The sequence below is a fragment of the Hibiscus syriacus genome, unplaced genomic scaffold (assembly GCF_006381635.1).
Source record: "Hibiscus syriacus cultivar Baekdansim isolate YM2019G1 unplaced genomic scaffold, ASM638163v2 tig00110469_pilon, whole genome shotgun sequence".
Taxonomy (NCBI): domain Eukaryota; kingdom Viridiplantae; phylum Streptophyta; class Magnoliopsida; order Malvales; family Malvaceae; genus Hibiscus; species Hibiscus syriacus.
In genome coordinates this window covers 1,641,351-1,654,176 of record NW_024062751.1, presented here as the reverse complement: position 1 = coordinate 1,654,176, position 12,826 = coordinate 1,641,351, and the positions used below count along the sequence as shown (strand labels likewise).

The 12,826-nt window shown below is 36.2% G+C and overlaps 1 protein-coding gene across 2 annotated transcripts; it reads left to right on the top strand.

The window, feature by feature from the left end:
- The first annotated feature begins 794 nt into the window (after positions 1 to 794).
- Positions 795 to 10,932, top strand: LOC120127583 (protein MICRORCHIDIA 4-like). Of its 2 annotated transcripts, none has more exons than XM_039145438.1 (20): positions 795 to 1,447; positions 1,840 to 1,914; positions 2,027 to 2,061; positions 2,135 to 2,213; positions 2,463 to 2,555; positions 2,653 to 2,737; positions 6,715 to 6,814; positions 7,389 to 7,517; positions 7,802 to 7,900; positions 7,999 to 8,100; positions 8,259 to 8,420; positions 8,509 to 8,604; positions 8,800 to 8,851; positions 9,000 to 9,111; positions 9,199 to 9,272; positions 9,387 to 9,760; positions 9,925 to 10,019; positions 10,105 to 10,192; positions 10,274 to 10,396; positions 10,587 to 10,932. In XM_039145438.1, exons 1-20 carry the CDS (start codon positions 1,009 to 1,011, stop codon positions 10,683 to 10,685), a joined length of 2,511 nt encoding a protein of 836 aa, XP_039001369.1. In that variant the 5' UTR covers positions 795 to 1,008; the 3' UTR covers positions 10,686 to 10,932. The 2 variants fall into 2 exon arrangements, with proteins under 2 accessions (XP_039001369.1, XP_039001370.1); XM_039145439.1 differs by having other exon boundaries at positions 797 to 1,447; positions 6,739 to 6,814.
- Positions 10,933 to 12,826: the final 1,894 nt, after the last annotated feature.

Genomic DNA, 12,826 nt, shown 5'->3' with positions numbered 1-12,826 from the left:
TATAATATTATATTGAGTCGGCTGTGTTTTTTATCACAAACTCAAACTTGACGTGATCCAACTTCACTTTTTTTTTTTTAAAATATCCAACCTAAGCCAACATAAACTTAAATTTTTAAAATTAAAAAATTGATATGACTAGATTGAGTTGAATCAAAATCTGTGAAACCTAGATGAAATTCTCACATTAAATAATTACTCTTACTTGTTTAATTCGAATATTATATATTAAATAAAAATGTCTTTATTTTTTATAGAATAACAGATATAAAAATATCTTTATAATAATAAAAATTAATAATTATAATTACAGTATTCTTAATCATTTGAATGAGTTGTAAACTTGTTCTATATGTTGTTTGGTAAAGTCTTCTAAAACCAAAGGAAATGACTTATCCATATTAAAGAGTTGGAAAGAAATGGATTACAAAATTTCAAATAAAATTTTGGGTAGGTTAATGTTTAGTACTTAAATTATTAGTTTTAATCCGATTTAGTATCTAAACTTTCAATTTTCAAAATTATGTCTAACATTTAATTTTTATTTCATTTTAGTACTTGTTAAAAATTTAATATTAAGTTTAAAAAATAAAAATTTAAATATTAAAACAACCAAAACTAAACTGAAATATTTTACCCTTAGATTAAAATATTTCACTGAATCGTTAAGAAATGTGTGTAATTTACCCTTAGATTTGATTTGAAATAAAAAAGTAGTAATAAGCATTAAATAATATAATTATATCTTCATGGTCTCGTTTTGTCGGAATACTTTAAGAAAATGAATAATTAGAGCTGCATTGAAATGCATTAGAGATGCAATCTTAGTTCTTTTATCATAATTATTGAAGATGGGATGAATTGCAGTTAGGTTCAGAGACTGAATTGAAAAACTTAGACCGTCAGGAAGCCATGGGGTCGGCGTGAAACGGAAATTCGACAACCCTTTTGCCTGACTCCAGAAGCTCAAACGCCGACGCCGTCTTTATTTATTTTGGCCGGTAAGCCATGGACGTTCGTGTGAAGCAAGAGATCATGGAAACTTTAGCTGCTGAAAGAGGGAAACTTGTACGGGAACAAATTTGCTCGGTTATCGAGCTCAGCAGCAGTAGCAGCGATTCGGACTCGAGCGGTTCGGACGACCTGGACGATAGCGAGGTCGGTGTCGTTTCTACCGGGGAAGGACTTGAAGGTAGTGCTTCGAAGAAGCGGAAGGTGAATGATGTTGATTTTGTGCTGCCGCTGGGGTTTTTGGCTCCTTTACCGTCGGTTGATCCGGATCCTATTCCGTTGTCCTCTAATATGGCGGTCCCGGAGGTTTCCGCGACGGAGAACCCGGTGGAACAGGCGGCAAGTAGTTGTGTGAGTTCAAGTGTGCTTTGCAAGCAGTTCTGGAAGGCCGGGGATTATGATGGGAGTCCATCTGCCGCTTGGGAGTTATCTACAGGTATTACTGTAAATTATAATGCTATATTGTAGTAAATAATTTAGTCATATATCTTGCTTGCAAGTTGACAATGTTAATTTCGTTCCTAATTTGGGACCTAGAGAAACAGAAGTAATTTTGAGTCTTTTTTTAGTGTATACAAATGCATGTTACCATCGGAAGATTAGAATCTGAGTTATGAGCGAAGTTGAAGGCAGTGGAGTGTCTGCATTGCTTGAAAATTTGCTTACCTCTCTATACCCTTAACTCTGTTTTTGCATTGCTAAATTTCTTGGGAAATTCAAGTTACCAATTTAATCATGCGGAGTCTAAACTGTTAATTGTACGGGATTTTTTTCTTTATTTGTTGATTTTGTTCAATGCTTGTGCCCTTGATTTCATTTGACTTGTAGGTGGCATGGATCATGTCAGGGTTCATCCAAAATTTCTACATTCCAATGCAACGAGTCATAAATGGGCCCTTGGAGGTAGTCTGACATATTTTTACAACTTTGCTATGCCTGTTAGCTGTTCTTCTCTTGTTAACATTTCCTTGCTCTTATGGCCTTTGTGGCTAAGTTTATTATTTTACTTCTACAGCTTTTGCGGAACTTCTAGACAACTCTTTGGACGAGGTACTTGATGCTATTGTGTAATATTTGTTTTCATTTTCCTAGTTTTGCAAGTATCTTCATTTATTGATTTCAGGCTTGCAATGGAGCTACATATGTTAACATAGATGTGCTCAAAAGTAAGAAGGATGGGAATAGAATGTTGTTAATTGAAGGTATTTCACTATGTCTAACATGCACTTTATGTTTCTAATGATTATTCCGCATTTTGAGTTGCTTATTTCTACATGTATGAAGGTGCTACTTGAAATAGTTATTTTCAGGGAGTATTTAGTTTCTTCACCCTTTTAATGCTGTTTTATGGCAAAAGTATCACATTTTTTCTCTGGTCCTGAAAGAAACAAGATTTTCATTTCTGTGTTGATAACATGAAAAATTTTGGATTTTTTCGCATGTCGTTGCAGATAACGGTGGTGGGATGGATCCCGATAAAATGCGTCACTGCATGTCCCTTGGATATTCTGCAAAAAGCAAAGTGGCAGACACCATTGGACAATGTATTTATGAATATCTATTATCTGGAAAAGAGTTGCTTTATACTGCTTATTTGTTTTCTTCTGAAGCTGTTTTAATTCTTGTATTCCTTTTCTACAGATGGCAACGGATTCAAGACTAGTACCATGAGGCTTGGTGCAGATGTAATTGTATTTTCTCGGTGTTGTGGAAAAGATGGAAAGCGGTTAGTCTTTGATAATATTTTTGGTCCAGTATAATATTTGTTGATTCATTTGTTTATGATGGGTTTCGTGTATGTTTATTTTCATTGAATTATTGGTAAAAAACTTTTCTTCTGTCTGTATGTTGATTAAGTAGTAACTGTGTATTTTGTTTACTTGAGTGTAACAAAGTGGTTAGATTTGGTTCATCATTGTTTACTTAGTCCAAGGTTCTAGCGGTTAATGTTGGTAGATTGGGTCCTTTTAGAGGGTAAATAAGTATTGTTCATTGACTTTTTTTTTTATAAAGAAAAGGGCCTTGTTAAAATCCCCCTTCATAATCGTCAAGCTACAAAGGTATCTCAACGGACATAGGAAGGAGGAAAAGAGTGCCCAAAATTTTATTACTAAAACATAGAGTACATCCAGGGTAAAACCATTTTAAGTACAAACCATCCCCACAAAACACCCAAAACGCTCAACCACCACACCCAACCATAGCACCCCACATTACCCTACGCCTGACTTAGCTAAACTATATGCTTCCCAATTAAAACATCTCTTAATATGCCTAATAGTCACATTATAATCCATCACGCGCTTTGGCAATTTTCATAACCAGATGAACAAAGGCACCAGGACTTGCTTCTGGATTTTTAATCCACTTCAAAGCAATAGAAGAATCACTTTCTAAAATAAGACGCCCCTTATCACTCCACTCCGAATCTAGGAAGAGACTTAGCTTGAATTGCTTTTAGTTCAGCAAGAATCGGAGGGCCTGGTCCGGACGCTACCGAGAAATACCCCAACTGCTTATAATCATTATCCTTAAGTAGTCCACCGATACCACTGCACCTCCAGTTACAACTTACAGTCCCATCCACACTCACTTTAAAAAAAATCCCGGAGGAGGGGGGCACCGATATGACGTGGGGGAAACTTTCTTCGTAGGAGTAAAGTTCAAATCAGCCAAAGTTAAGTCTCCCACAAGACAATCTAGGAGAATAGGGAAATTTGAGTTCTTTGCCGAGAACTTGGCAGCCACCGTATATCTAGCCAAAAAGAATAGAAGAGTTTGATCCAACCTTCCATTCTCGAACACCATTTGATTTTGACATTTCATACAATCCACATTACAGCACCCGGGACGAATTTCGAAATGTCTGACTCTGGTAATAAATCAAACCATGAATACATAAACGCCTTGAGATTATTAGGCAGAACTGTATATATTCCACAAATAGAAGAATCACTTTCTAAAATAGACGCCCTTATCACTCCACTCCGAATCTAGGAAGAGACTTAGCTTGAATTGCTTTTAGTTCAGCAAGATCGGAGGGCCTGGTCCGGACGCTACCGAGAAATACCCCAACTGCTTATAATCATTATCCTTAAGTAGTCCACCGATACCACTGCACCTCCAGTTACAACTTACAGTCCCATCCACACTCACTTTAAAAAAAACCCGGAGGAGGGGGGCACCGATATGACGTGGGGGAAACTTTCTTCGTAGGAGTAAAGTTCAAATCAGCCAAAGTTAAGTCTCCCACAAGACAATCTAGGAGAATAGGGAAATTTGAGTTCTTTGCCGAGAACTTGGCAGCCACCGTATATCTAGCCAAAAAGAATAGAAGAGTTTGATCCAACCTTCCATTCTCGAACACCATTTGATTTTGACATTTCATACAATCCACATTACAGCACCCGGGACGAATTTCGAAATGTCTGACTCTGGTAATAAATCAAACCATGAATACATAAACGCCTTGAGATTATTAGGCAGAACTGTATATATATTCCACAACCGTAGAAACCGCACCCAAACCCCCCAAGCTATTTTGCACGAGAAGAACAAATGAAAAACCGACTCGGGCTCTAACCCACATAGCGGGCAAAGAGGATCCTTGATCCCATGAACACCCCTACTTATTAGAGCAGTTTTAACAGCCAACTTTTGGTGAAAAAACTGCCATAGAAAAGCCTCCACTTTTGGAGGTGTTATTTCAACCCAAACAAGCTTCGACCAAGACAAATCCGGAACGGACAGGCTTGATACTAAATTAATGCATGATTTAACCGAATATACACCCTCCTTGTTCCTTTTCCAAACACAACAATCATCAACCACCGATCTAAGACTAACACTATCCAACATTGACAATAACTCGATCCATTGTTCAACTTCCCAATCCAGCATATTTCGCCTCATTTGTATATCCCAAAACCATCTCCCACTGTTTAGACAACCATAATCCGCAATGACCCCATCCTTATTTACTGACAGGGCGAAAAGCCTAGGGAATTTTATCTTCAAAGGAATGATGCATAGCCATCTATCATGCCAAAAAAAATGGAATTTCCCTTTCCCACCTGTAGAATAAAATGATTGCGGAAGCAAAGGCCAAAAGTATCATTCGACCAATAGTTATTTATTACTCCTTTCCAAAGCCAAGAAGAAATGGAAGGCAGATTCTTATCCAACAAAATCGACCTTCTATCTAAATTGTACTTAAAGCACACCATCCGCTTACACCAAGACTCATTTTCGCTACTAAACTTGCAGACCCATTTCCTTAATAGAGCCCTATTCATCAGATTTAAATATGTGATACCCAAACCCCCATAATCTTTTTTGGGCCGAGCTCCCCCACTAAAAATTAGCCATTAGTGAATCCAACTTTTTTCGATCCACAGAAGGCATTCTGAGCAAAGACATAGTAAATCAGCATCGCAGTTAGGACAGACTTTACTAAAACAGCCCTCCCCGCAAGTGATAGCGTCGCTGTGTTCGACCCAGCCAGCTTCTGATAAAATTTCTTAAAAATTGGCTCCCATAAAGCTACCGAGTTTCGCCTGGCACCAAGGGGAAGCCCAAGCTACTCCTATCAGAAAACACCAAACATACACCCGATTGAATTTACCCGTTCTTTGGCAGTTGATTCTTCCATATTAATACCAAATATCTTACTCTTCGAAAGATTTAATTGCAGCCCTGTACACATCTCAAAGACGACCAAAATTCTCTTAATATTCTTCAATTAACCTTCTGAAGCGCTACAAAATGTTATCAAATCATCAGCGAATTGCAAATGAGAGAGCGAGAAAGACCTATTAGCACAACCGATCTGAAATCCTTTAAACAAGCCCAACTTTACTGTCGTGGACAGCAAAAGGTTTAGCAACTCTCCCACTAAATTAAATAACAGCTGTGATAATGAACAACCTTGGCGTAATCCCCGAGATATGTTGAAGCTTTCTGTAGGAGAACCATTTACTAATACCGAAATAAAAGTTGTGGATAAGCACTTAAAAATCCACGACCGCCATCTCTGCCCGAACCCCATATACTCCATAGTTTTGATCAAGATCGCACAATCAACTGAATCATAAGCTCTTCTGAAATCTACTTTAAACACAATACCTTTCCTCCCTTTCCTCCTCCAGTAATCGATGCCTTCATTTGCTATAAAGGAGCAATCGCAAATCTGTCTCCCTGGAACAAACGCAAACTACGAAGGGCCAATCAACGAATCTATGCACGCCCTTAGTTTTTTTGATAACACTTTCGACAAAATCTTATACAATCCTCCCACCAAGCTTATGGGCCCATACTCCTCTAATCCCACCGGATTCGACTTCTTCGAAATCAGCGTGATAAAGGAATGGTTCACACCTTTTCCTACCTTTTTCCGGAGTAAACCATTGAAAAATTTCAAAATGTCCTCCTTTAAGAACGGCCAGAATCTTTTAAAGAATCCCATGTTCAATGACTTTTTCAAATTTGAACATTTTGCTTGTTGATACTTGGTCTGGCTGATAACCTTCAACCTAAGTTCACCCTCTCCTTATTGGTTCCCGATGCATTGGTGTAGTAGTGGCAATAATTTCTAAATCTGTGTAACCATGTTTTATGCTTTATTTTTGTTTTTGACTAGCAAAACTATTCTACTTCCTCTCTGAACTCCACTTATTATTTATGTTTTGTTGCTACAACAAGTAGTCATATCATCTGGTGTGTTTCTAGCCCCACGCAGAGCATTGGATTGCTATCCTACACTTTTTTGACAAGCACAGGAAAGGAAGACATTGTGGTACCCATGGTAATGTCAACTAGAAACTTCACATTGTCTGTACAATGAATATAGTGGTAGTAACTGTCATTGCATTTGGAATGGGGGCCTGTAACACAAAAGATAATCATTATACCTTTAATAGCCAAGTGGATATATGTTCAATGCAATGGACCTAGATTTATTTATTCAGCGCAACTTATGTTTTTTTTAAACATGCAAGCCTGAGAAAATTGTCCTAAGTGAAATAAATCACTAGTTCATTAGTCCCTGCTATTTCATTAGCCTGATATTTCCTCAATCATCCCATTTATCACTTCATAGGTTGTTAAACTAAGTTTTGTCCTATGAATGGCTTGCATAAAACTAGAGGTAAATCTCTCACTTAAGCCAAGTATTTTTGTTGATTATTTGTCTATAGAAGCCATGCTAGGAATCATCAGTTTCTTCAGGATAGGGAAAAGAATAAAAGAGAAAGTTGAGGGATCAAGTTTGGATCATGTGTTATGTTGCTTAGGATTTTATGTGCTTATTGTTGGTAAGCTACTGCAGAAACTATGCTCTAGTTGTTCCCTTTAATCATTATGGATGTTGAAATGAACAGCTAGATTATGAATGGCAACAAAATGAATGGAATAAGTTGATGCGATCTACTGTCGGTGATTGGAATAGGAATGTGGAAACTATAGTGCAGTGGTCTCCATTTTCAAGTGAAGCAGACCTCTTTCGTCAGGTAATTCTGGTTCTCATTTCACAATTTCTAGTGTTGGTCTAAAATTTTGTTTTTTGAGTTAAAATCATTTTGATTGTGGATGGGGTGTCTGGGATAGTAGTTTCATACTCCGACCTATATTCTTTGCTTTGCACGGTTTTCAGTGTATTCCCTTGGTGTTATCATCTTTAGTCCATTATTTTTCCATTATCACTTTATCAGTTTTGTAACTGGTACTTGTCTGTTGAGCTTTTCGTGCTTTTCTATTATGATTGTGGTAAATTGTTCCCTTTTCCCCCTTCTAGCTCAATCTGATGAAAGACCATGGCACACGAATTATTATATATAATCTCTGGGAGGATGACCAGGGGCTCTTGGAGCTTGATTTTCATACCGATCAACGTGTATGTCTCGAACTTTCTCTTTACAATTAAAATCTAAATACAAACAGAATAGAATGCATTTGTGATTTTGAAATTATGGGGTGAATTATTCTTGGCAGGATATCCAACTCAGAGGTGTTAACCGTGATGAGAAAAATATACAAATGGCAAAAGAGTATCCCAACTCTAGACACTTTCTGACGTATAGACATTCATTGAGGGTAACTAACATCAATTTCCTCTTTTTCCATGGCAGAAAAATTATGATTTTTACCCTTGATAAAAAGCTCTGTGTTTTATTATGCCTTAGCTTGAGATATCACATTTATTTATTGGCATATGTTATTGATTTATATTTTTTGCCGTGTTCATTTGGCAGAGTTATGCATCGATGCTTTATTTGAGACTTCCGGTTAACTTCAGAATCATCTTATGTGGGAAAGACGTTGAGCATCACAACATAGTTAATGATATGATGCTCACCGAGATGATAACCTATCGACCAAATCCCAGTGCCGAGGGTGCCCCCAAGGATTTGAATGTAAGAATTGAATAGTATTATATTTATCTTCGATGTGCTTTGCTATATGCTTGTTTGATGCCTGGTTTTCTTGCACTTTTGTCATTAGCTGGCTGCTCTGGTGACCATTGGTTTTGTGAAAGATGCCAAATATCATATTGATGTTCAAGGTTTCAATGTCTATCACAAAAACAGACTCATCAAGGTTTGCTTTATATTTTCTTGTAGTACAATGTATCACATGGATTGCAAATTGGATTAATTTCACTTGTATTTTAATTGATGCATTTAATGACAGCGTGTTTTTGCACTTTGCATAACATGCTAGTCAAATTTACCATTCATATATTTTCCTTTTGACATTCTTGCCTAATGCCTCCTTTATAACCTATTTCTCCAGCCATTTTGGAGGGTCTGGAATCCTGCTGGAAGTGATGGGCGTGGGGTTTTTGGTATATTTCCGCTACTGAACACACCTATTTAGTTTCTTTGTTTATGTCCTATCGAGCTGGGCCCCCCCCCCACACACACACAGCCACCACACAAAACAAAAAATAAAATAGAAAAAGAAGGGTCTAATGTGCTTCCTTCTTATGACAGGTGTTTTGGAGGCTAATTTTATTGAGCCAGCTCATGATAAGCAGGGTTTTGAGCGTACAACGGTTCTTGCTAGACTTGAAACACGACTAAAAGATATGCAAAAAACTTACTGGTTTGTTGCCAACAATGTCAACTTTTCTTTCTACTGCTGCTTTGGATTCAAGCTGGTTTCTAATTGCTTTTGACTTCTTTATTTTAGGACCACCAATTGTCATAGAATTGGCTATGCTCCACGGCGGAATAAGAAAGGTTTAGAACAGTCTTTAGACAGAGGTATGCCATTACTCTCTCTCTCTCTCTCTATATATATATATATAGACATGCTTGTTGTTGACACTGAACTTTAAGTTACTCCCTGATTGATGTCTAGATTTTTTTATCCTGTAGATACCTTTCCTGATTATGATCTGCGACAATCTACTCTATCAAATAAGAAGAGTACATACAGCCGCAAGAGACTGTCTACAGACTCGGACAAGTTGTATTCACCCTCAAATTGGAACAAAAAGGGAAAAGGAAGTCGGGAATTTCCTGATGTAGTGAATGGTGGAAATGGACACGTGTTTAACAAGTGTGACAATATGAAAAAGGCAACAATAGATAACAGTACGAAGGTCACCGCAAAATCTGGAAAAGGAATAAGCTCTTTTAAATCATCATCTCCTTCTACACAAGATGTCAGCGATGGTGAGTGTGAGGTCTTGCCTGAGAAACAAGCTACTGGGAGCAGTCAAAAGTTTGTTACACGATCAAATTCTAAGGTTATTTTTGTGCTTTGGTTATCTTTAATCCATCTTCTCTTTTTCTGGTAGTTTTATCTGCATGCAGATGAGTTATTTTTGTGTTGTAGTTTTTTGTCTGCAAGAATGGTCTCTCTGTACCGTTTTATTCAAGTCTTCTCGATAATCACTTTTTCAACTGGCAGGAGCGTGGTCTGAATGATGACGAGCCTTCTCTTCCTGAATCCGATTTGCGTATTCTTGAGCAGTTGAAACAGGAAAATTCAGAATTAAAAGAAAGGTTTTTAGAACATATCTATTTTATCATTTATGGGGTTTCAATATTACCTGACCTTAATCTAAAAGATCATTATTACTTTTTGTAGATTAGAAAAATACGAGGGAGAACATCAACATCCATTGCTCAACGATTTGCAACAGGAAAGAAACCGGCGTCAATCACTCGAACTCGAGGTATGCCCCCTTCTCCAACTAGCTTAAGTAAAATGCAATAAATCGTTACACTTCTTTTTATTTGTTTATTTTGTATATCAGCTTTCAGAGGCACTGAAAAAAATCGAGCAACTGAACCTTGAACAAGAAAGTATCATTAGCATATTCACGGAGGAGAGAGATAAGAGAGACAAAGAGGAAGAGAAGCTGAGAGAAAAGCTAAAGGTGCTGTATTCCATCCACCCTCTTTCAACTGTTATTCATATCCAACGTAAAGTTTAAGGTTTCGTTCTCTTCCTGCACCTGTTTGATGCCGCTGATAAAACACGAATTTCGTTCATTTCATCTATTTTTACGAATTCGATATGCTCTGTTTCAAAAGGGACTTGAATGTTGAGAATGGTTTGCATTGTAGGAGGCATCCGGCACCATCCAAGAGTTGCTCGACAAAATTAAGATTCTGGAGACGATGAAATCCCCCGGCATCAAGCAAGTGCGTCGGCAGACACTGTAGCGTCATTTGTTGTCGCGATGGTACTTTCGCTTTATCAAGACAACCGGAAGTGATTCTTGAATTCTATAGAATCCAATGCCATTTCTTTTCTTAATGTTGTCCGGTGAGGGGCACCATTTTTATCACATTACTAACAAAGAAGTGAAGCCCGTGTGTACCATGTACAAACTTTGATAACGCTAGTGATAAACGGGATATGTTGAGTGGTGTGAATAAAAAAAGGTGCATTTGTCTTGCCCAATTGACAATGACATCATCTCATTTCTTGTTAGTGATTGGATCGGATTGGATTGAATCAGACTTTTGATTGATTTGACCTGATTCAAAAAATATATATCATTCATTCGAATCTAACCTGATTCGAATATTATATATATATCATCCACTTGACTTTAATTCTAGCCCAAAATTTAAGAGTATAAATCTGATCTGACCCAATCGAGTATAAAATAAGGACTTAGAAAAATAATAATTTTTTTAAATAGAATTACATTATCTTGGATCAGGTTGGAATTTTTTTCACCCTCCATTTAAAATCCAACCTGACTCGATCTCACTCCCTTAAAAAATTGACTTGACACGACACGAACTCAGCGTTTTGAAAAATTGATACTATTAAATCGGTTCAGATTGAAACCTGCTGATTTCGGGTTAAATTGTTATCCTTATTTCTTATTTTAAATTTTAAATCTCAAATTAATTAAGACCCCTAAACAAGGAAAAGCCATAGTGTCAAACCCCCATGCCCATTCACTTTTTTCCCAGTCCCTGCTTGTCCTCAGGGATAGGGCCTATTCCACCTGTCCATTATTGTCTTGCTCATCATCATCATAAATCACTTCGTTTAATGCCTACTATGATTTATATTATTTTTGTAAATAATGGTTTTATTTGTTTTTATAGATTTTTTAAATAGTATAATTGACTTTGACTCTTTAGATTCATATGTCATTTATTTGGTTATTCAACTTATCTATTTTGCTCCAGATTTTCATATTAGATATCGATAGACATTTGTAATCATCGAAGGTAACTGTCGATTGAATTGAGTTGCGATAATGTCATTTTATCAACGAGTAATCATAATATTTCCTCCTTGTCCTTTACAATGGGTAATAATATTTATTCATTTATTCGATTGTTTGATTCAATTTTTAATATTTTATTGAATGATCAATTTTATTATTAAATTATTAATATGTTCACTTCGATGATTTTTGAAAACTTTTTAATTTATTGATTATTTATTTTTATAGATTATTCATGTAATGTTTATATTCCCTCTTTATTTAATAAAATAAGCTGTTACTATTAATAAAAAATTCTCTTCTCATTCTTATTTTGAAGTAATTATATTAAATCAAACGTCTTTAGGAGGTTTAATTGATTTTTTTTATAGAAATAACTAATTTTATTCAAAATAGCAAATATCTCAAATTAAAATAAAGATTTATAATCACAATCGTAAATTAAGTACATAATTAGGAAGATTTCTTATAATCATTAAAATAAAACTAGCAATTTAAGACCACATAAAGATCATACAAGGAAAGATTAAATCTAACCAAGAAACTCGAATAAAGATACATACAAACAGATCATATCACATCAACAAACGAACCACAAAAGGGGATCAAACTATTGAAAGACCATTGACGAACAATAAATCAGACTCGAGCGACGTGAAAAGCTATTCACAAACGCAAATCGAGTATCCAAATCCAATCAGAGGGTCCAAAGCAGGGAAGATCAACAAGATATGAAATAATCGTCATATTAATCAGTCACAATGATATCAAATCAACCCTAAAAAATAAATAAATAAAAACGACTAAACAACCAATTCACATGCCAAAAATCTAGTAATAAGAAGAATTGTGGAGTGGAAATTCACTTTAATACATATGCCCTTTAGAAGTTTCAATTATCACATGCCCAATTGCTTGTTTTGACCTATTTATTTCCGTTGTGTATCACCTAACATCACCCATTCATCCCTTTTGCACATTACACTGTTTCTTTTTGACAACATCCTTACTCCTTTTGCTATTTTGATAATCACTTTAAGCTGTTTCTATAAACAATTCCATTAGAGGTGGGCATAATATGTATGTATTGCTCATCCTTGCTTGCACGTCTGT